This window comes from Ixodes scapularis, unplaced genomic scaffold, assembly GCF_016920785.2.
Source record: "Ixodes scapularis isolate PalLabHiFi unplaced genomic scaffold, ASM1692078v2 PGA_scaffold8__174_contigs__length_109621045, whole genome shotgun sequence".
NCBI lineage: Eukaryota > Metazoa > Arthropoda > Arachnida > Ixodida > Ixodidae > Ixodes > Ixodes scapularis.
This window is the reverse complement of record NW_024609883.1, coordinates 11,822,794-11,845,370: the sequence shown is the minus strand read 5'-3', so window position 1 is coordinate 11,845,370 and position 22,577 is coordinate 11,822,794. Positions and strand designations below refer to the sequence as shown.

General features: G+C 43.9%; 1 protein-coding gene and 1 long non-coding RNA gene across 2 annotated transcripts; both read right to left on the bottom strand.

The window, feature by feature from the left end:
* Window positions 1-128: 128 nt before the first annotated feature.
* LOC120837843 lies at window positions 129-8,182 on the bottom strand. Its single transcript, XR_005714994.3, has 7 exons — window positions 8,078-8,182; window positions 7,787-7,933; window positions 7,638-7,701; window positions 6,595-6,668; window positions 5,485-5,678; window positions 2,429-2,551; window positions 129-146 (listed from the first exon to the last, which is right to left on the bottom strand). It is a non-coding gene; the product is annotated as an uncharacterized LOC120837843 (long non-coding RNA).
* An 11,632-nt stretch (window positions 8,183-19,814) lies between these two features.
* Window positions 19,815-21,475, bottom strand: LOC121046104 (the record flags this gene model as incomplete). Its single annotated transcript, XM_040499874.1, has 2 exons — window positions 19,815-19,922; window positions 21,182-21,475. Coding segments are annotated over 2 exons (402 nt in total), but the record flags the coding sequence as incomplete, so codon positions are not given.
* Window positions 21,476-22,577: the final 1,102 nt, after the last annotated feature.

The following is a 22,577-nucleotide window of genomic DNA, read 5'->3' as shown; positions in this document are numbered from 1 at the left end:
TGCAATATATAAATTAAGCTAAATTAATATAAAGAAAGGGTAAAAAGGCTACAACATGGGGTGCAAGTGATGGCAGACCTGCAACAGCATGGGCAGTCCGTGGTGGGACCGCGCATCGAGGGAGCACAGGCAGTAAAGGGATGAGCCTGGACATATCAAGGGCAATTCAGTGATCAGCAAAGAGACCAAACACAGGACGGCCATTGACATACGTCAACAGCAGCGTGGGCCTAGAGACAGACATGTACAAATTACTCAAAAAAGGTAGTTGGGTTACTGAGTATCGAGGCCAAAGTAGTTGGAGTAGAGTAGAAATTACGCATTTGTAATAGTAATTGAGTAAACTACTAACTACTGCAAAAAAGTAGCGAGTTACTTTGAAGTTACTTTCGAAGTTACTTTTTATATTTTTGTGGCAGCATAAGGAACTGCAGTTTTGAGCAGTAAAAAACCCTGCGAGCCTGAAATAAATGCAGTAATTTTATGACTTCCAATATAGTTTATTCGCTAGCAGAAGCAGTTGTCGTTCAGCGTTGTTATCGCAGAGTTTTCCCCTTTTCCTTCTAATGACGTCCCCAATCAAGCTAAAAGACGTTCCACCGTGGCGCTGGATGCAAAGGCAGCGTTCAATTTCAGAAGCAGGCTGCGTGTGAGGCTTGCCTCGGCTAGAGGGTCTTTTATAACAAACTCTCCTCCTTTTTCCTTTTTTTTATTTGGCAAGTTGAGATTGTTATGACTGGCCCCTCTTTATTCTCACGACGTTTGGAGAGTTCGCCGAGCGAGTGCACCTGACCGTCAAGGGATCAAGTCTCGCGCCACGACAATGGGATCATCTGAAAGACTGCGCATCTCGTTGCAATGTTAATGCTACGCCACTAAAGAAAAAAAAATTGCTTTTCGCCGCTAACTTTAGGTCCAAGAAAAGGATCTCCCAAGGGTAACAAGTACAACGTTTTCAACAAAGAGGAGGTCTCCCTGGCGTGGAAGGTCGGAAGGACGCGAAGGATTACGTGACCAAGCAGGAAGCGGGAACGTGCTACCATGAACGGATTATCCGTGTTTGCATTTGTGCGCGGGGGAGTCCGGCTTCGGAAGGGAGTATGCGCTGACGATGAGGCGACCATGAGAACAGGCGCCCAGCTGCGAGGTCATTCCAGTGGCCCCTACCGTGGAGCCTACCACTTGAGTCAGAACTCACTAAAGGCACACAACATGAAAACAATAACAATCCTCAGAGTGTCCCCGTCTTTCACGGTTGCAGCTGGAGGCGTGGCGCCTACGTGCATTACCGGATTAGGTCAATACCCGACCAAGGCTTGTTAAGCATCTCTGCCTGCGTTCGTGTGCGCCTGTGTTATATTTTGGCTGCTCGTCGCCACCTTGACCCAAGGACGCCTGTGATGCAGTTTCTACGTCTGCCGAGTATAAGTGGGTGGGAACGCAATGTGAGGGGGCCCCTTGTTCGGGAATGCCACTTCATCTGCCAGTCTTATTTATTTCTGCGCTCAAACATTTGTTATAAAAAAATTAGGATTAGATTTCGAAAGTAGTTACTAATTTGAGTAGAAGTTACCTGAAAAACGTAGTTAAATTAAACTACTAATTACCCAAATGAAGTTGTAATTGAAAGTTACCAGGTTACTCGGAAAAGTAGTTAAACTACAGTAGTTTGAGTTGAGTAGTTGAACTACGTCTAAGTCTGCCTAGAGACGACTAAGGAACAGTAAGAGTGACATGCTTCATTGTAATTGTGTGACGAGCAACTTTTTGGAGTGAGTGAGCACGGCCTGATGGGATGGCAGTAGCGACCAAGCAACCCACAGCCTTCTTCAGGTGGTCAGCTGATCAACACACTACTTTAAAGCTGTTTGCATAAACATTTAGAGATATTGTCACAAATGGCAAGTGATGAAGCGGCGAATGACTGAGTAAACTGAACGTTTAATGGGGCAAACTTGACCCCAAAACTAAAAGGGAACGGAAGATAACAGCAGAGCGTTGCGGGCGTCGAAGTCGGCGTAGGAGCAGAGTCGAACGCTGGGGCGAGACTAACTGCGGCTCGCCGTGCGGAGCCCCTTATGTACACGCGTGGGCTTCTGGAATAATCGGCGTAGAAGGTTCGGCGTGTAGAACATTCTGACCTCGAACAAGCCCAACACGGTTCTCGAATTTACCAGAACATTATGCTAGAGTCAACAAAAAAAAGCGTCCTTGCGGAGAGGAATCGAACCCTGGCTTTCTGCGTGGAAGGCATGCGCGATAAACGCTAGGCCACGAGCGCGCTGCCTGCCTTGTCAGCTGCGCTTGCAGCAATATATTAACCCCTAAATAATTTATCTATACCATCATTTAAATTAATTGCTTGTAAACTTGAGATCCAAAATAGTATGTTACTTAATTAAATAAGTTATAGTATAGACGCACATACCTTTTTAACGATTTCTCCTGAGATCGGACAGCTTTTCTGACAGGTACCGCCGTATCTTCTGGTGCCGGGCTGCCCTTTCAGCCTGGCGGTACCTCTTCTCCCTCAGGTGTAGCCAAAAGCAGCCTGGAATATTGAAAATCCAGGGTAATAATTTTTTGCAGTGCTCAGACTTCAAACAATATAGAACATCATACATACAGGCTGGAGGGTCATAGTTTAAGAAGACCAATTGTAAATTAGTCTCAATGGAAGTAGTTAAATGGCAGCTGGCACCTAACAAACCTTCAAAGTTTCATAGTATTTACAGTGTTCAGAGATTACCATAAAAAGAAAAGTACTGCAGTATCCTGATTCATGTTCCACTCCCAATAGACAGCCCACCCTGGCTTTTGTTAGATTCTTTTAAGCACAAAACAGGTAGCCCATGTCTATAAATCTCACTGCTAGGCCAGTGACTTTGTAAGAAATAGGAGCTCCAGCTGTAGATAAGTAGACAATGAACAATGGAAACCGCCTACATTTGGTTGTCATCCCTCACTGTGGTAACAGCTTAGACAGGCCACAGAATTTAAAAATAGCATCATGAACAGCACAAAGAACAATGCAGTTCTATATAAAAACAATCTCACATTCCTTGAAAGGTCATCCATTCATGGCCTGGCTACAATATTTATAACCCTTTTTGGTAGCACTCTACGAGGTAGACTACCTTACATTTTCACCAAATTTCTCAATTTTAGGTGAGGCTACCCTCAGGATATTAGAGCAATGCGCGTTTTTAGTTAACCTTCTAAAAGTCTCCAAGCCATTATTTCTTTACTTATTGCATAAAGTGATGTTTGCTTCTAGAACACTCACGACAGTAATCATAAGTATGCCCATATCTGATATAACAATCTGAGATCTCCATAACAAAGTAATCCTTAGGTTGGGAGTCACCTGAAGAAAGAAGAGAAATTGGTGGTTAAAATGAATTCAGAACATTTACCTCCCTACAGTAGGCATACATCGTGAAAGGTGCATTTCAATCCTGCAATATACATGTCAGCAAGCAGATTATGACCATAAAAAAATTAAATGCAAATGCTAAGAGGATCAGTTTACATTGCCTTTCTTCCCTGAAACTAAAAGCCAATAGAATTGAATGCCTTTCACAGCGTGGGCTGTTAAAAACAATGAGGTGTTTGTTCCTGCATTGTTGCACATTTCTCTTTTACTTCAATATGCTGCTTTGATGTTTAATCCGATGCATTTTTCTCCCCACTAAGAAAAAATAAGTAGATAAACAAAGCAAAACAAAAAAGTTTTCTTAAAGCCGAAATTAATTTCCTCCAGGCATTAATTGGTGCTTTTCGAAGAAGTGTGCTTCCACAAGAAGCTACACAAATGCCAGAAAGTAGCTTACAGCAGATCTTAAAGGGGCACGAAAACGGAATTCCTGCGCTCATTTGCTAGCTTGGATGTGGGCTATGTTGCAGCATCACCTCAAAAACAACAAACTTTCGTTGAAAGGCACAAGAAAACTAAATTTAAAGCTAATTATACAGTCTTTCAATGTGCACCTGGTGGATGCCTCCGAAGCTTCGTTGGGGATCTTGAAACGTAGTCGTGACATAGCAAAAACCGCTATGTAGCTGCACTAAAACATCGGAGCAGCGCCGCTTCCTAGAGGTATACTCAACTGTTGGAGTAATCTTGCCCTGAACGCGATGACCTTGACATGACTTATCTCACACATGGACGCTTAGTCTGCTTAGTCCGCGTTGGTCCACGTAAAGCCCACAGGTGTTTCAAAAGGCTAGGCGGTAACACGTCTACGCCACCACTATGCACCTGAACGGCACAGCTCGTAACCACGCCAGCTTTGCCAGATACCCCACAACGCATCGAGCTCTCCGTTGACTTCTCTTCGAGCACTTGCTCGAGTTCGCTGCTTAGAACGAAAAATAAGATCATCTGTTCAAAATACAAATGTGCGATTATTATTTACGGTTATTATTTGTTATGCTTGACTTTCATTCTTGGCAGGGTACCCTTGTCACACGTCCAGGGGTTAGCAGACAACCTACTAGAGTAAAATCTCGGTGATACTAATTGGTATGAATTTCGGAATAAAAAAAATTCGCAAATTCCCCAGCCGAAGCGCATTGTATACAATGTGCAAATTTTTTAATGTTCCGAATACCTCGACGCGCTGCGATGGCTGATACGAATGCGTGCTCCACAACCTACGGTGGCGAGGAGGCCACGATCTGCGACTGTAAGCTCCCAAGGCTCCAAGCGGCTGATTGCCTGCTGCTGCCAGGGATCAGCCATACTTTGTTTACCCAAAGACTTGAGCTCAAAATTACATGTGTTAGAATCGGACCCAAAAACCAAAACTAAACAAAATGCTAAAAAAACTCTGCTAAGTGGCCAGCCCCATCACCACCAACACGTGTTTCAAGTCCAATGCAACCTGAATCCAAATTCACTGTTTCGTTTTTGCGATTTTGTGGAATGGTGTTTGAACCTTGGTGAAGCAAAACCGATTTTACTATAAGGTTACCTCTAAAAAAAAAGAAATTGCGTAGGCAAAAACAGAAAACAAAGTGATGCTGGTGGTGTGTTCGGTGTGGTCCACAGTGACATGCGAGCTTGGTTGGAAAGACAAAAGAACCGAATTTTCGCTCGCAAGTTTTCGATGTAGGGCTTCACCAGCACTTAGTGTGTGGACTTCCCCAGTATGTGCATTTGATAAAATGCTTTTCACGAAATGTATGTTGTTCAGCCGTCATTATTTTATCTGCGCGGTAGAATCGGCATTAATTAATTTTTTAACATTCGTGGGTTGAATATAACTGCGTGTTACTATCGGGGACATGTTAGAATCGTGCAAATTGCGTACAAGATATTTCTGTCATAAATAAATGCACATTCATGCATTCTTTGTGCTTCAAAATATAAATTTTGTTTTGCTTCATTGATGCGAATTTAACATGAAATATTTTACACGACTACGCGAGATTCGTATCAAGCTTTTAAACAAAATGTTTGCTTAATGAGAGAGCCTGCACCTTGTGAGGAGTGAGTGAGGCAAACACCTTCTCTTGCCCCGCTGCCTTTGCCTTGTTGGAGAGGGTGCCGGTCACCAACCTCTCCAAAAGCACTTCCACTGGCCGTATGGGAGCAGCAGCAATCTTGCAAAACATGGAGTCGCACTCTGCCTTCTGCATGTTGCCCGGATTCCTGGTTGACGTGCACACCTTGTCTGACATGGATAAACAAAAGCGAGAAACAGCTTCACACATACCAATCGTTGATGCAGAGTGGTACTGTTTACTCCAAGATGCATTTAAAATGCACTAAAATAATTACATGCATGGAATTTAGGCCTTTAAATTTAAAACAGCACTACCTATGAATTCCTATCTTCGTGGGCATCTGCAAAGCTGATGGGCCTACAAAGCTTCATTGCATTTGCATGAAACAGGTACGTAATCCCTTAGTTGCATCAGGTGAGCGTGACTATAGAATGTTTTCCAGGCCCTGGCTATAACTACAATTCAGAGCTCGGCAACAATAATGCTTTAATGACTTCTGGTTGCAATCGATTAAATTTAATGTGCTTACACTATCCCAGGAGTGGCCAAACTGAGGCTCGCGAACCGCACGTGGCTCTTTGCGAGTCCAAGTGCGGCTCGCGGCTCCCTGGAAAACTTGTCCCTATGACGCGTGTCCCCTAGACGAAAAGAGTTCTAGAATTTAAAAAGAGCTCACAGCCTTGGCCGCCTTGCAACACACTAAATACATACAGCTTGAATGGTTTTTGCCACAGATGCGTCCAGTGACCCTGTTTTCTAAGTTGTTCTAAAAAGACTTTCAACCGTATACGCATAATGGTTGTCAGGGGCAGTGACTGGCTAGTGAATCTTGTATTAATTTTTGCTTAGCGGTGGAAAAGACCTCCTGATACCTAGTGTTATTTGTTGTAGTCGCCAATTATACTTCTCCTCTTTGGAAAGAACTGTTTGCTCCATATCGTTTCTTGTTAAAAATTGCCCCCCCCCCCCTTTCTTTTTTTCCCGCGGCTCTAACTCAATGTCACTCTGGCCACCCCTGCACTATCCTAAAAACTTTTAATGTATATCATACACTGCATGAAAGTGAAAAAATTTTTATTTTACCATTCCATCCTTATTCTGGAGGCCGATGGTAGGATCCACAATCTCATTCTTTGCAAGGGTGTCCTCGTCAGCAACTGAAAAACAATTTCACATTAAAGGAGTACAGAAACCAAATTCCAGCGCTCAGGTTTTAGCTTTAATGTGTTGCATGTTGCAACATAACCTCAAAAATACCAGTCTTTCGTTGAAAGGCAAAAGCAAACTAATTTTAAAGCTAATTATACAATCTGTCAATGTGCACCTGGTGGATGCGTGTGGAGCCTATCTGGGAGGTCATCTAGCAACATTGGGGAACTTGCTACGTAGTCATGGCGTTGGAAGGACATTCCTCGGCCATCCTGCTCAGCAACAGAGCGCAGCCACAACAGTAGAGTGAGAGCTCTTTGCCGTTTATGCCTTCTTTCTCAGAATTATTTTTTTCCACCCTTTATGAATAAATATCCTCTATGCAAGATATAAGTGATGACGTGTTGCATATTGCTGCACGCATAGCTGGCCAAGTGGGCAGCACGGCCGTGGCCTGACGGTTATCGTGCTTGCCTCACACGCGAAGAGCCAGGGTTCGATTCTTGGACGCGACACATCTTTTATATTCTTGCAATTTACTGTTCTGGTAAATTCGAGAACTCTGTTGCATGTTCGAGGTTAGAATGTTCTATGCGCGAACCTTCTACGCCGATTGTTCGAGAGGCCCACGCATGTACAAAAGGGGCTCTGCGTGGCAAGCCGCAGTCAGTTTCGCCCCAGCGTTCGACTCTGCTGTCACGCCGACTTCGACGCCCGCGACGCTCTGCTGTTATCTTCCGTTCCCTTTTAGTTTTGGGGACAAGTTCGCCCCATGAAACGTTTCGTTTTTTCAGTTATTATCGCCTCATCACTTGTCATTCGTGACAATATGACATGTTTGGCTCTATCACCGCACAGTGAACTTCTTTCATATATTGCAGGCACATTAAAAAAGTTCCCTTTTCAATGCTAAAGCATGGGTTCTGTTAGTATGGTAAACATACGAGTACTCAAAGGTAAGGCCATAAATGACTTACGTGTTAGGCAGTAGGGCCCTATAGTGCCTCCCGCATCAACTGGAAGCTGGGCTGCAGTATAGTCCTGCAATTGATAGAGCAGGGTGGGTCAGAGAAAGGTGTTTCTAGCAGCTATGCATGTGTGCCCCCTAGCAGCAGTACTCAGGCACATTGGGGTGTAGGCAGAAAGCACAACATTCCTCATCAACAAATCATGACAACACATTGTTGCGGGTGTCAAATTGGGTCCTTGTGCTATTTCTTGTGATTCAGTTGATTCTTTGGTCACCCTTGTAACTCCCGACTGCTTTAGTGGCCTTTAGGAAATAGAGAAGGCTTGGTAAACTGCAAAGCTTTGCGTGAGTGGTGAAACAGAGCAATCCCAAGGAAGTATAAATGTTAAGGACTCGGCATGACATTACGCTTAGTGTTGGGATTCCCAAGCTGCTTTCAACACTCACATTTTGTGCATGATCGGCTCTCGTTCTGCATCAGTTGGACCGGTCAGTTGTGTGCCCGTTTTGGTCGCTGCTAGCCCTATGTGGCTGGCGCTGCTTTTGAGAGCCCCGCAATATCGTCACTTTCAGCTTCTGTCCTGACATAGACCGCAACTAAAAATTTATTTAGCGCTAAGATTTAGCTTTCGGTCACTCCCAGCAAAATAGGCTGCACCACATTTACATAGACAGGTGACATTACATATTCTGGTGAACCAATTTCCGCAAAAAAACACTTTGCATTAGAGGGCACAAGGGCTGACCTTTTTGGGAGGTGCAGCTTTGAGTGAACTTGCAGATGCCTCAGCTGCATGTTCCCGCCTGGCCAGCTCAGTTGCCATTTCCTCTTGGGTTCCTAGTAGGTACATTTGTGATCATGAATAAATAAATTGGTTAGGAAGCAATGGCAGCTGATGCAACATCAATGCAAGCCATGTATTAAATGACTTGCATGGAATGACGTTGAATCAGCCACGATTGTGCACGTTAAGTTTGTGCTGCGGAGCGCAAGAGTTTGGCGCTCTATTCATTAAATGGAAAGAAGCGCCACCAGAGACCGACACTCGAGCGCGCTCTTCCTGCACCGAGTATCTCTCGAAATGCAAGTGACTTCTTCGCGCTGACAGAAACGTTGTCAAGACGAGGAGTGCAGTGGACCGCTGCCTCTTTTCAGTTGAAGAAAGCTTAATCCAGCAAATAATTATGATTTGATTTGAAAGCCAAGACAGCATTTGGCATTACGGAAAAGGTTTGTTCCTGAATCTCGCCTGAAAACAAATTAATCTATCGAACAGTAGCGTCATGATAGTACAGCGACAGAAAAGTTGTCGGGATGAGAAGACCGTCGTATCGCTGCCCTTTGTAGAATGCACAGCCTTGCAAATAAGATACTTCGATTGGAAAGCGAAAACGTTGCGGAAAAGGTTTGTTCATGCATCTCGCCTGAAAACTAATAATGTGCTATTCATTAAACGGTGGTGCGCCAGTATGGGAGTAGCCCATCGACAGGTTCCATCTCGCGCTGCAAGACGGAAACCCAAGATATCTGACAAGTTTGAGAGTTTCTTGATTTGACAAGCGAGTTCAAGAACGTTGTCTTTCATTTAAATCTGAACAACATGCATGGCCAATAAATAGATCGGTCAAAGTAACATTCAGCATAAGTGGTCGAAGCGAGTCTTCAGAGCATTCAGAAATATGGAAACATTCGTGAAAATTTCCTAACGTCGCCGCGAATTTTTTTTTTCTTTTACTCTGCTGTTTTACAGAGCCCTTAATAAATTTATCTTCAAAATAATTTCGGCATCCTCGAGATGCTGGATTCGTCATAAACATGCGGTCTGAAGTGGCTCATACAGCTCGTCGACAGTTTCGGCGTGTTGCGACACCGTACGCTATGCTCCGTTTAGTTGCTGCGCTCATATGATATATCTGTGCAAGGCAGTTAAGGCCGCTGTGCCCATATGATGTCACGTGCAAGGCAGTTAAGTCCACACGTTTTCAACTGAAGTTTTAGACAGCCCATGCATTCATCTGCCTAGCTTGGTGCCCCAAATAAGCACAGTCCACAATACTCCATTTTAACCACAGTCGCAATAAAAATTAAAGAAAACGGCGATTGCTTGTGGCTACGTCGCACTTTGGGATGGTAAAAATACACACTCACCCGTCAGTTTGAGGGTCTCGGCGTCGTAATAGCCTCCAAAACACCTTGTACACCGTCCTACGCTCGAAGTCGGCCACATTCGAAGGATTGCAGTTCCTAAATAAGGCCTTATGGACGCCGCTTATTTTTCCGTTCTCGCAAAATCGAGTGAAACCTACCTAAATATCAAAAACCTCGAAAACACTCCACGAGGATGGGCGTGGCTGCCAAGGTAACAAGACGCATGAAACACCTGGATTTGGATTTGGATTCAAAGCTTTTGAAGACTCAGTTGCTTTTTCAAAATGTAAAGTAGAGTTAAAATGAACGGATTGTCGAGTGTCAAACACTGCGTATAAACTTGATTGGGAACATTTTTGACAGAAATTAATCAAGTGTCAACACTGCATATAAAGAAGCTGGCGGTAACTAAGAGGAAATTGGAAGATTGGTAAAAAAAATCTAGGGAAGGATAAAAAAAAATACGTATAAAAATAGGCAATAAATTTAATTTAAAAGAGGGGGATCTGTTATAACTAAATGCATTCAAATTAAAAAAAAAAATAGAAGGAATGACAAAATGTTAGGCTAGGTGGCGCAAGCTGAGCCCGTACAAGCAGCTGTGCATGGACGCCGCCATAACTGACCTTCAGTTTTTGTTTCCTCTTATTTCGTTTATTTAACATCATCATTACAATAGCAGGCCAGGTTATTTTCATATTGGACTCAACTGTGTCCTTTTCTAAAGCATCGGCCTTTGTAGAGGATCGTCAACTACCGTTTCAGTTGCTCGGCATCTCAGTAAGACTAGAGAAGGTCAGCAATGGCGGCTGTAATTTGGCGCGTGTGTAAAGCAACTCATCTCTGTTACGTCACGCCGCAGTGGTGGCGCGTCGGACCAATACCACCTAGAAGACAAGGCCTGCGCATGACGTTTCGTTAGTAGATCCCCGACCCGCCCCAAGCGGCAAACAGCCCGAAGCTTGACGAGAGTACGGGCTGCGTCGGCCGCGTCGCAACTACGTTGACTACGTCGCATTCACTTGCGGCCGCAGCTGTGTGCGTGACTGCTGAGCGCGAGTTGATAGCGAGCTTCCAGTGCATTTGCGACGTGCACGCGAACGCTCCCTCGGCCAGGAGCGCGAGCTAGCACGCGCTCCTGGCTTTGAGACGCGCATTTCTAGCGCGCGCTCTCGTTCTGCGGTAGAACGCTTCGAAGCAGCTACCCGAGTTATAAACAGCGCCCTCGAAAATGGCGTCCAGTGTCAGCGTCCCGCGTCCAACGAAAGGCTTTTCAGCCCTTCGCGCAGCAGTAAGGCAATTTCGCTCATGCATTTGACGCTTTACGTGAACGTCTAACTTCATCGTATGCTATTTGCAAGAGACATTCGGCGTGAGCATCTGTTTCATTATCTGTTACACAAACCACTGAAGCAGGCGATGGAGCAGACGATGTAGCAGACGATGTTGCTCATCCGGGCTAGCTAGGGGGCGCTGAGGGGATCTACTAGTGATGACGTTTAGAGGAGGAAACGCGCAGGCCTTGTGTTCTAGGTGGTATTGGTCGGACGCACTTCCGGTCCGGGGCTGTGGGCGGAAGTGCTCATGTGAGACGTGTATTCCTGCGTTGTTTTGAAAGGAACCAGACAGAAACCTGCCTTCTCGTCAAAATGCTGCGACTGGGGCTGTACCAAAAGTGTCGAGAAAGATTTGAAGGTCATTTTTCATGTGCTCGGTTCGTCCGAGAACGCAGATATGTGCCGTGAAAAGGGAAAACCAGACGCCGTCGGACCACGATAGCTTGGGCGGGAGGCATTTTGGGTTGAATTCACGGATACTTCTGGTCATCAAATTCATTTGTTTTGTTTCAAAATGAGCGCCGGAAAATCGTCAAGTTGTACGGACCACCTGCGGACTACGTTCAGTGCGTCTTCAAGTTCAAACGGCCGCCTGATCGTTCAAACTGTCGTCTGCTCTTTCAAACGTTTCTGCTTGTCGTCTGCTCTTTTAGACGACGCCGGCCCGTAGACGAAACATGGGCCTGTTACTTGCGATAAGAAGTAAGTGCAGGCCTCAAAAGACTTAAGTTTGAAGGTTGGTAAGCAGGCTGGACGTAAACAGTAGATACAAGGAGATGTTGATCATTGTTACCAGTGGCCATTGTTATGCCTGATTCACTTGGTTAGATTCTGCTTGCGATTTTCAGTTTTACGTCGACATTCCAGCTACGGTTCACGCTTTTGCAGTCCGAGCGACGTCGCTACTGAAAATTGCGAGCGAAATATCATCATGTGAATCAGGCTTTAGCGTACATTCTGCGGCGTCCACGTGGAATGAATCGCCACATGTCAGATGATTCACGCGAAGTTTAGCTTAGCCACGACTGGGTTCGAGGCTAAGTGTCGAGAAAACAACGCGCGCGCAAGGCCTCTCCCACCCGTTTCACACCCAAAGCGTTGGCTACACTGTGTTCACCCATTGGGGCGCTGTGACCTAGGTACGGCTCCCCCAAACTCGCCTTTGTCCCCATCGTGCATAATCTTCCGCCCCGAAGTCGACACAACGAAACCATCTTCCCTCTCTGCTCGGCCAGAAGGAAGAGAGAGAGGGTACTGGAACCATTTACTCTCGAACCGATGTTTCTACAAAAGGTCCATTGAGTCTACAACGCCTGCGACGCTCCTTCGCTAACAAATGGCCTGGTCAAAAAGGGTTCTGGTGCAGCTGAATACTGAGTAATGTGGGTCTTCTACCTTTCGTGTTGCCGGTTTTTTGTACCTTTCGTGACTATGTGTTTTCGCTCAATAACTTTGAAGGTCTACTGAACGATGAGACATATACTTTCCCCTTAATAAAAAAGTTCACATCAACCTATTGACCACACGGCTGCCGCCCATCATATATATCATACGCGAGATTCAACGACAGCTTTTTTTTCGCAACATAGCCTCAAGTCGCCTATTTTGTAGCATGCAAAGTTGCGGAGCCTCCTGGACTTTGGGCTGCTTATTCAGCTAGGCGGTGGCCCATTCCCCCGACTATTTAACCTTTGAGCGAAGTAAAGCAAAGTAAAGCATAGCCGCGCGGTCTGTTTGGAAGCTGAACTTAATTGCCGCCGCGACCGTCCGATGCGCACTACAACGGTCGCGGGGCTCGGGGGTGCGGTGTCGATAAAACATACAGTGTCGACTTTTCGTTGGTAATGAAAGGCGCGTGATGAAGCATATGCGAAACGATGGACCCTACCGTAAATATGGGCTTCCATGGTGTGCATGATTCATTCAGACAAACATATAGGCGTTGACTGCAGGGGGGGGGGGGGCATTGGGGCTCGCGCCCCCCCTGGTGCGATCCGGGGGGGGGGGCAGAGCCTTCCCCGGGCCATGATCTTTACCGAGAGGCTATTTACGTGCCATGTAACGAGCTTCTAGTAGTGGCATGTAAACAAAATAACGCACATAGCCACGGACACATGGCGATATACATACGCTGTAAAATGCATGTATGCTAAAATAAACTACTGATAATTGCCGGTGTAAAACAAATTGCGCAGAAAATTATCCCCCCCCCCCCCAGAAAATGGAAAATCTACGCCGCTGCAGACGAACGCACAGTTGTTAGTGAATCGGGGGCTCAATGTGTAAAGAGAAATCGCGTGACATATATTAGTTGTGTCAGCACCTAGCGAGCCCACTACTCATCACATGCTGGCAAATATGTCGCGACCCATATATCAAATGTTATGAAACGCCTCTGACAGCGCCGTCAGAATACCGTGAGCAACAATTAATCAAGCACTTTTGATAAACATTGTGTGCAAAGAAAGTGCCGACGGCCGGGCATTAAGACGCTTTTGATGAACCTGAAGTAAAACATGAAACTTCTGATGGCCCACCAAGAATGTCCAACAGACCATTAGGTGCCGTCAGGAACTTGTGACGGACCATCTAGACGCATCTGATGGTTCACCAGACTTTTCGATGGTCCATCAGACTTTCTTGATGGTCCATCAGGAAGCCTGATGGGCCATCAAAGAAGTTTGATGGTCCATCAGGAAAGTCGGATGGTCCGTCAGGAATGGACTGATGGTCCATCAGACTTTCTTGATGGTCCATCAGGAAAGTCTGTTGGTCTTTTCAATCGGGATGCATGTATTACAGCTATGTGTTCAAATATTTTCAAAGTGCCTGAAGTAATGAAAAAACGGTTAGGGCGCAGGCGAGCTGGTGTAAGTGTACCATTTTTTAGACCACCTGAGACTGGGTGGAAGAAACACAATGACGTCTCAAACACAGCTAACCACTTTATTCAGTGCTCCCTCCTTTTATACATCCTGAACCCAAAATCGTCACCATAAAAAACACTCCCAACAATGGCACCAAGGGGACACGCCTTGACTTCGCAACCACGCTAATCTTTAAAAAAAAAAAAAATAGAAAACAATGAATCACTCTGAACTAACAAAAGGTACACACAGACTTGTACGTAATCCGTTACAAGTAACGAAATTACTTGTAATCCCTTACATTTATCAGTAATTTAGTAACGGAATAATTACATATTTTCTAGAGTAATTTTAAAGTAATTTCCTTACATTTTTGACGTAACGGATTCCTTGTAATCCGTTACATTTTTTTGTCAGAACCAACCCCCCCCCCCCCCATCCCTTTCTAAATAAAGTTTTTTTTTTTTTTTTTTTCATTTCTGTAAAGTCGAGCGCAGTGACACTATCACGCGAATTGACCAGCGCAAAGGGAGGCTTGGCACTTCAGTTCCGCAAACCTTTTTTTTTTTTTTTGCAACACCAAGCTCCTGAATCTTTTTTTTTTTTACACTCTGACGACAATGTCAAAAAAATTCAAATAAACATTTCTACAAAAAAAAAAAAAAAAAGGGGGTGGGGGCGGAGGGCGGAAGGGGCAAGTTATTTCCGCTTTTTTTTAGTCCCTCTGTTTTTTCTCTGCGATCGAAGACGGGGAGAGGAGGACACGAAGTGATTGTGCGCCTCTTCGAGAAGCCCGAGGCGGTAAATGCACTGAAAAGAATTAACAATGTCCTTCTACGATCATTTTCGTAATGTCATAACAGGAGACAACGCTCGGTCTACCCTACCCTTTTTGTGAGTCAGCTTTTTGCGAGCACTTAGAAAATGCTAATAGTCTTCCCTTCTTCTGCTTCCTGCTCTGCCCCAGCAGGGCCCATCTTATCTCAAGCAGATATTTTTACAAATAAAACATAATGGTGGATGACATAGACTTGATATTCTGGGCTTGAGGAAAGAGGGAAATTCGTGAGTGGGGCCATAGCGCGGCTTACTTAGTACTCTACCCTTTGCTGCCGGTGGCATCAGCGGGCGTCTATCTGGAGAACACCGGAGTAAACTGCAGTCGGTCCGTGCTCCGTGCATTTTTGAACGGCACCAAGAAAGGTACACACGGCAAACGTGCGTTTACATATCCTTGTTTTAACCGACGTTCTAATTAATTGTTGTTATGAGTGTCATTCTTTTTTTATTACTTATATTTATATACGTGAAACTTTCTTTTATTCACCAACGTCTCAAGTGAGGCTCGAACTCTTCAGAACCAAAGGAAGAAGAATATCGAGCCAAACATTATTTATTATTTAATCATCACCTTACTATTACAACTATGTTTTGCTATTGATGACTTCTACAGCTTCGCGATTTAGACAATGGAGAATTTTAGTAGATCGGTCCGATGACTCCGATCACAATATCCGATACTTCGCCGCCGTCTATGCGTAGGCATCATATCGTTATCGCGGGTATCGGAGGTATCGGAAGGATCTACTAAATCTCTCGAATAGCAGGCAACGGCTGCAACGACGAAGCTTTGCTCTACATTCGAGGTAAATAGTACTTCCCTTGCTTCGCTGAAAAAGCTCAAAGCAGAGCATGAAGCATTCGTGAGGAACAATATGGCACTCCCATCCAGTGCCTCAGCTCAAATGGTGTTCAGCGTAGCAGTCGACATATTGAGTAAGAAATAATGCAAAATGTCTGACGAGACTTTTGAGGGCCAGCTGTTGCTCAAAATACTCAAGGTCATTAAATGGAACACGTTACAACAATAAGAACTTGAATAACCCTCTTCCCTTTGTTTCTTACTTGAGGACAATAATGTTAAAAGTAACGCCACGAAAGTAACGGATTACTTTTTGGGGTAACGGTCAGTTACTTTTATGGGAGGGTAATTGTAATTGTAATAAATTACAATTTAGCCTTGAGTAATTGTAAATGTAATTCGTTACTATTTTTCAGTAACGTGTACAAGTCTGGGTACACACACATCAAAACATCGGCCGAAGAAACATTCTTTGACCTCACAACCCCTCTTATCTTGAAGTAGTTGCAAAGAAGTAGTTGAAGTAGTTGCAAAGAAGAAAATGTGCCTCAGTTCAGTATATTGAAAAGTAGTTTTTAGCGTATGAGCAAACTAGGGGCAAAAAACCTAACTGCATAAAGAATACGCTGTAGACTGGGACGTTTTTAATTGAAATAGTCTAAAATATTGTGATAACGGATCCGTTTCTAACCGGATTTCAATTTGGGTTTTGCTATATTTCATTAAGGTTGAATTTGTAGCCTCATCCAGTATTGGCAGGACACTTAATCACATTCTTGGCATAAGCCTGAAATAAAGTAAAAAAAGAGCCGTAGACGCCACAAGGAACATTATGCCCACTCACCTGGATTTGCCATACAGCTCCATACAACTTGTTAGCAGGCTGTGGTTGCATTCAAAAGATAGCTTTCCCTAATAGTGTATAGTGTGATGTGACGAATGAGATAAGGAAAGAAACATTGAAATGTTCACCTGACTCCTGAAGCTTATGGCTTTGGAAAAGCTATTTATTATTTGCATGCAAATTACTTACTCTATGGTTTCACCGCAATGCACAAAACGAAAAGCCATCTTCTCAGGAGAAAAAAGTAGTTTGTCCTTGCAAAGCTGAATACCTAGTATGCTCTTTTCTATGTAGTGAGATAAACAGGTGCCTTATTATATGCACATGCTGCATGTGCCTCTCACGAATACATTCAAACGTGCTTTGACATAATTCTGCATAAAATCTCTCAAGGACTCGTTTTGTCCTTGTGTGTTCTATTTCTAGTCACCCTCATTTTGTGTGAACCCAAAGGACATGGGGTCGTGTGTTTCTTGTGGCAGTCTATTTAAAAAAAGACAACAATTACTCCTATAGCTGCCGTCTTTTAAAGTTCTTATCCTCAAGTTTACTTCTGACGTAAATGTCCTCCTTGAAAAGTTTTCAGACATGAAACCATTCCTATTTGTGGCACTTGACAAACAAGTTGAACAAATATGCCTGGCAAAATTTATGTCATGTCTATGACATATTCTGAGTCACATCTATAGATAAACAGAAATTAAAAGGGTGAGTCAGTAAGGAAACATGTTTTGAACACAGGTTTATTGAAGAACAGTGTTGCATTTATGTTGCGACAACCACAAATTGATCAAAGCAATCTGTCTGAGGATCTAGATAGTACTCCTTTTTATGTAGAATATTTTTAACCCAACAAAAAGGAAGAACCTAAGAATTGTAAATACAAAAAAAAATATCATAGCCATAAATTTTCTTGCTTGCAATTGTAATTACACTCTGTCTCTGTAATGTTTGCTCTTGCTTTCTAGGCCCTTTGACTCAATGAATGAGTAAAAAAATTTAAGCTTGTTCCTCAACACAGGGTAATAAGGTAAACCACATATTGCACAGCATTCAGGGAAACATACATATGCATATAACCAAGACAAAAAATAATTGCCCTTACACATGCACATGCCAGAAGGATAGTTCGACTCGTGAAACTCTTAGCCACCATGAAGGGCACAACAAGCACTTCTATCATAATAAAAGGTAATCAGTTCCATGTATATTTCTGGCAGCCACAAGTTGGTTTGAACTGCTATGGACATTCTATATATTTGTTGTGGGAAATCAAGAAAAATGCAGCACTGCTACTAATGCAGGGACCTGCATCCTGCAGCATTTACCACATTTAAACTGACGATGCTTGTAGGGCCATCAAAGTATATAAACTTGAACTTCGTTGAGGTGTGGTAACATTGATGTAATCGTTATGCCCAATCTCTTTTTTTACCTGTGATTTACGACTCCATCACAGTCTCTGAACGTAACGCATGTCAACCAATCCTGGAATATTTTACAGACACCATTTCTCAAGGCATTCCGTGTTTGGTTCAAAACAATTTTTCAAATATCATGGTATAGACATGCCAGGCTTTTTCTATTCTTGAGAAGCGCTGCATTTCCTAGTAACATGCCTGTGCTGCCCATGCTAATCCAAGGTTCTTATATTCTAAGTTTGAATGAACTCATACCTGGCCAATGGTTAACAGCACCAAAACTAAATCATCTTTAAAAAACTTTTCTTGCAGTAACAAAAACAAATGTGTTGGAATATGCTATACTACCTTACAGTCCTTTAGTGTTGAAGGATTACCGGAGAAGAACCTGGAAGTTTCACTGTCATATACTAAGAGGCATGGCAGTTTGCCAGGTTAGAGTACAGTGTACTGGGAAGTCAGTTTGAAAATTATATACAATGTCAATGGTAAAAAATAATGAAATAAATCATGTTCAAAAAGACTCGTTTTCCAAATAATAAAATTGAATATGTCAAAAGACATTACACAGTACTCCTGCAGTGTCATAGAAGAAGCAAAACAAAAATCAAATTTGCAAGTTTCACTGCCATATAAAGAACTATGGCAGTTTGTCAAGTCATCCCAGGTCACTGGAAAGTCAGTTTGGAAAATATATAGTACATTGTCAGTAGTAGCTTCTAAATAAATCATCATGAAATCAAGTATTGCCTTATAGTATTAAAAATACAGTGTAAAATGTGTTATACGGTTAGGTACTCCTCCAGTGTTGGAGGAGCGACAGAAAAGAACTTCGAAGTTTGACTCTCGTACAAACAGGTGTGGCAGTTTGTCAAGATTACGCCTACCTTGTACATGATGGGCAACTGCTGAAGAAACAACTTTTGATTTTTTTTGTAATCAAGAAAAGCGAATTCAGTGGCCACTTTCCCAAAGCCCCACTCAACTGATTGGCGGACTCGGCTCATCTTGTAATTAAATGTAGCCTGCCCCACAGTGAGGCTCGCACCCCCAAAGGGGCGTTGCAGCAGCTCTCGGTGAGGGTAGGCGGGGTCCCCTTAGAGAACGAAGGGCTTCGGGTTCATCAGCACCTCCAAGTCTGCGTACAACCCACTCTCCCTCAAGATGCCTGCAGAATAACGAAAATTATAGTTAAATTATATCATATGGATAATGTAAGTTTTTGTACCATGGTACTATGGCATCTCTTATTATGTTTTTAGGATTAGAATCTCCAAGTTGAGGTAATTTCACGCTTACGACAAGCTTAATTCTTCTATCTGTCACAAGATTCCTTGGGCGGCGTGCAGCACGAACCTATTCATGACCTCTCCGAGGAGTGTAATGTCTATATGTTAGGCTGATATAATATGTTGCATGCTCACGCTGCGTCACTTTTGTCGTATTAAATGTCATTAATTACTTGAGAAGTTTTGGAGGACCGCATACACTATCAAGAAGCACATGCTCATATGCACACTGTAGTCCTCCAAGATATGTTATTTAAAATATTTCCCAAAATAAATGATGATTCCACCACAGTACACGTATGTTCGGTTATTTTAGTGTTGATGATTTTGCTCTGTACTTTCTAGGGAGTTCATTGTGTAGTATCCCATTCATAATATCCATGTATTAGTTAAAAAAATAATTTCACTTAAATTGTGCCACATTCTTTGTACTGGCACACAAACATATTGAATGACTTTTGAGCTGTCTTAGAAAATGTCAGTTCCACAGAAAACCACAATGAGTGGAACTAAAACAGTGGCAGAAAATCCTCACCCGCGTCGTGCCTGCATCCCTCATACGGCCCATCCAGCCTGGCAATGATGCCATTGGGGCACATGACTGCTTGGTATTTGGTGCAGTGGTACCTCTTGTGCCCCGAGAAAAACTTCCGCTGGTGCCACGTCGGCCGACACATGGCCCTGGCAGTACCGTCGACAAAGCCCCAGCAGTTCGTTAATGGGGCTCCCAGGTTGTGGACGGCCTGAAAAAAAAAAATAAATAAAGTGATTGGTTAAAAATATTTTTGCTGATGTTTCGTTGTGCTTACAAAGGAATCTAGACAGATCACAGAAACAAAATGTGACAAAGACGTCCTATCACATAATTTACTTGACCTAATGACGAGTGTAAAAATACAACCCTGAAATTTTAGCAGCACAATTTCTTTATTGGTTACATACATTTTCTTATTCAACTTATAATGATTACATTTGCAGTATACCTATAACATTATGCTATAAGCGATACCCGAGTGCGAAAAATTAGCCTCTCATTTTCATTCAGTTTGCTGCACTTAAAGTGAACACTGAAAGATAGCCGACTACTAAATGGGATACTGGTGATAGTCAAGCGATTTATGCATTTAAAAGACCGGCCAAAAGAGCTTTTGACTAGAAGTCGTCTTGTGACTATGATTGTGCCAGTATTCAACTTTTCGAATAGTAGTTCTAAATATTACGCTATTCGATATTTACTTCGATATGAACTGCGATATTCCTCATTTTCAAGCGTTCATTGCGGCGGGTTCGCCCAGTTGTGCGCGCTTCTTACCGCGCATCGGTGCACTGCGGAGAAGCACAACTGCGAAGCTAGCTTTTACGGATGTTGCTTTTTCGCATTACACGGATGCTCGAAAAGAAGCACACTTAACGGGACTAAACCACCGCGATCAACATTGGAGTTAAATAAAAATAACTTCGTTTAGGCATAAACAAGCGGAAGCTTGGGTTCGATTCCTTCACAAGTTCAGCTGGGTTTTTGTTTTACACTGTGCAGTAGTGAAGGGCTCAAAGAAACTATTCGATATTCATTTAAAAACTCTTCGCCCAAAACCACTATCCGCTTCTAATTAAAAACCCATCATTCTCACGTGAATAATTTTGATTAAACGTTCTGAGCAGTTCTCTTTGTGATATATCATCCTGCCTGTTCCCTTTTCACCAATTCTGGTTTTAGAGGGATCTTTTGGGATAGCTATTTTAAGTTCAAATTGTGGATTCGATATTCCAAAACATTTGTAGTCTTGTGTTTCCGGAGGATGTTTTCTCGCGGAGAACTTTTTCCCGGAGGATGTCGTGCCAATTGTTACAATTTTTATAGTGCCTAAACATTTTAAGGACGTGTGTTTTTGTTTTCGCAAGTTTTCAAACGTTTTGCAGCACTCATGCATGCACGCGCGGGATCTATAGGTGTTTTGCAGTTAGAGCTACCTTCTTATATAGAAGAAATAGTGTTGCTCACCTCCGCAAAAACGTCAAGCTGGTCAGGGTCGAGCCAGCTGTGTGCGGTAAGATCTCTCAGCAGGTGACCGAACGTGTGCGCGATGTGACGATGCACCTGGTTCGAGACGATGGACATCGTCGAGGAGTGGCGGCCGAACATCAGCTCAAGGTCGCAGAGGCGGTTGGGGTAGGCCAGCCTCCTCAGCCCGATCGCGAGGGCCTCGTCCCCTGACACCCGGACCCAGCCGTTCGTTGTCAACGTCTCCGGGATGCGCAGCGCCGATCGGAGATGGGGCAGATCCTCCTTTGTAAACCTGAACTGCCGTACGACGTCCTCCTCGTCCATCGAGGCCAAGTTAAACGTTCCATGCCTTGCCGCCAGCAAGCGCCTTCTCTTAGTGCGCAGACAGTCGTATAAAATAACTTTTTCTAAATTATTTTCGCCGAATAGAGCCAATTCCAAGTCATCGTCAAAAAGATCGAGCGCCATTCTTGTCGGAAAGCTCGTCTGCTCCTTTAGCAGACGAACATTTTAGGACTTCGCAGTGCCAGTGGTGACACGCCATGGGGCGCCAGGTTTTGCATTACGGAAGCGCATTCATTCCAGTAAAAAGCGAGACGAATTATAAGTAGGTATACAATATTTTAGGTTCTTTATATATTTAGGGTGCGATCTTTATTTACTTGAGTTTCTGCGATTTGTACAACCACACGCCGATTTGTCTTTTCTCGATGAGGCGGATGCAAGTTTCTGTTGCCAGGGGGCGCGACCTGTACCGATCGTCTGCTATCGTCTGCAAATACGGTTCCCCCAAAGCCGTTTCAGGGCACACGATCGGTCCACACGCCCGATCCGAGGTATCGATCGTTTTTGTTTATCGATCGTATTTTGTTCCGGTTCCCTAAAACTCTCTATTGAGTCAACAAAACCTCTACGGTCGCACAGCCGAACGCGCCTCGCGCGCAGACCTCCCCCGCATAAAAGATACGAAGTAAATGTCTAAAATAAAGCGTTGACGAACGCGCGTGCAAGATGCTATTTGTTTTAGACTTTTGCTTTAGAACCGTTACTGCTGAAGACACAGGCACGTGCGGCGCGTGGAACACCATTTTCGGCATTCTCCTTGATGCTTGGGTAATTTAGAGATAGGTCTGTTCTGAACAGTAGTCATCAAATATAGGCAGCATTTTTAAGGTCAGTATACTCTCGGGTAGATAGTAAAGTTTTCTCAAAGATTTGTTTTTGTGCGACCCGCGTCGGCCACGTCTACGCTCGCACCGCCCTCTCTTTGTCGTCGTTCCAAGCCGCTTGCGTGCCTAGTTTCCTTTCCTTCCGCCTTCCCGGGGTGGCGGTCCCCAAGCGCGTGTCTACTTTCCTCCGGCGCCTCGGGGAGTTGTTAGACGTCCATCCGAAA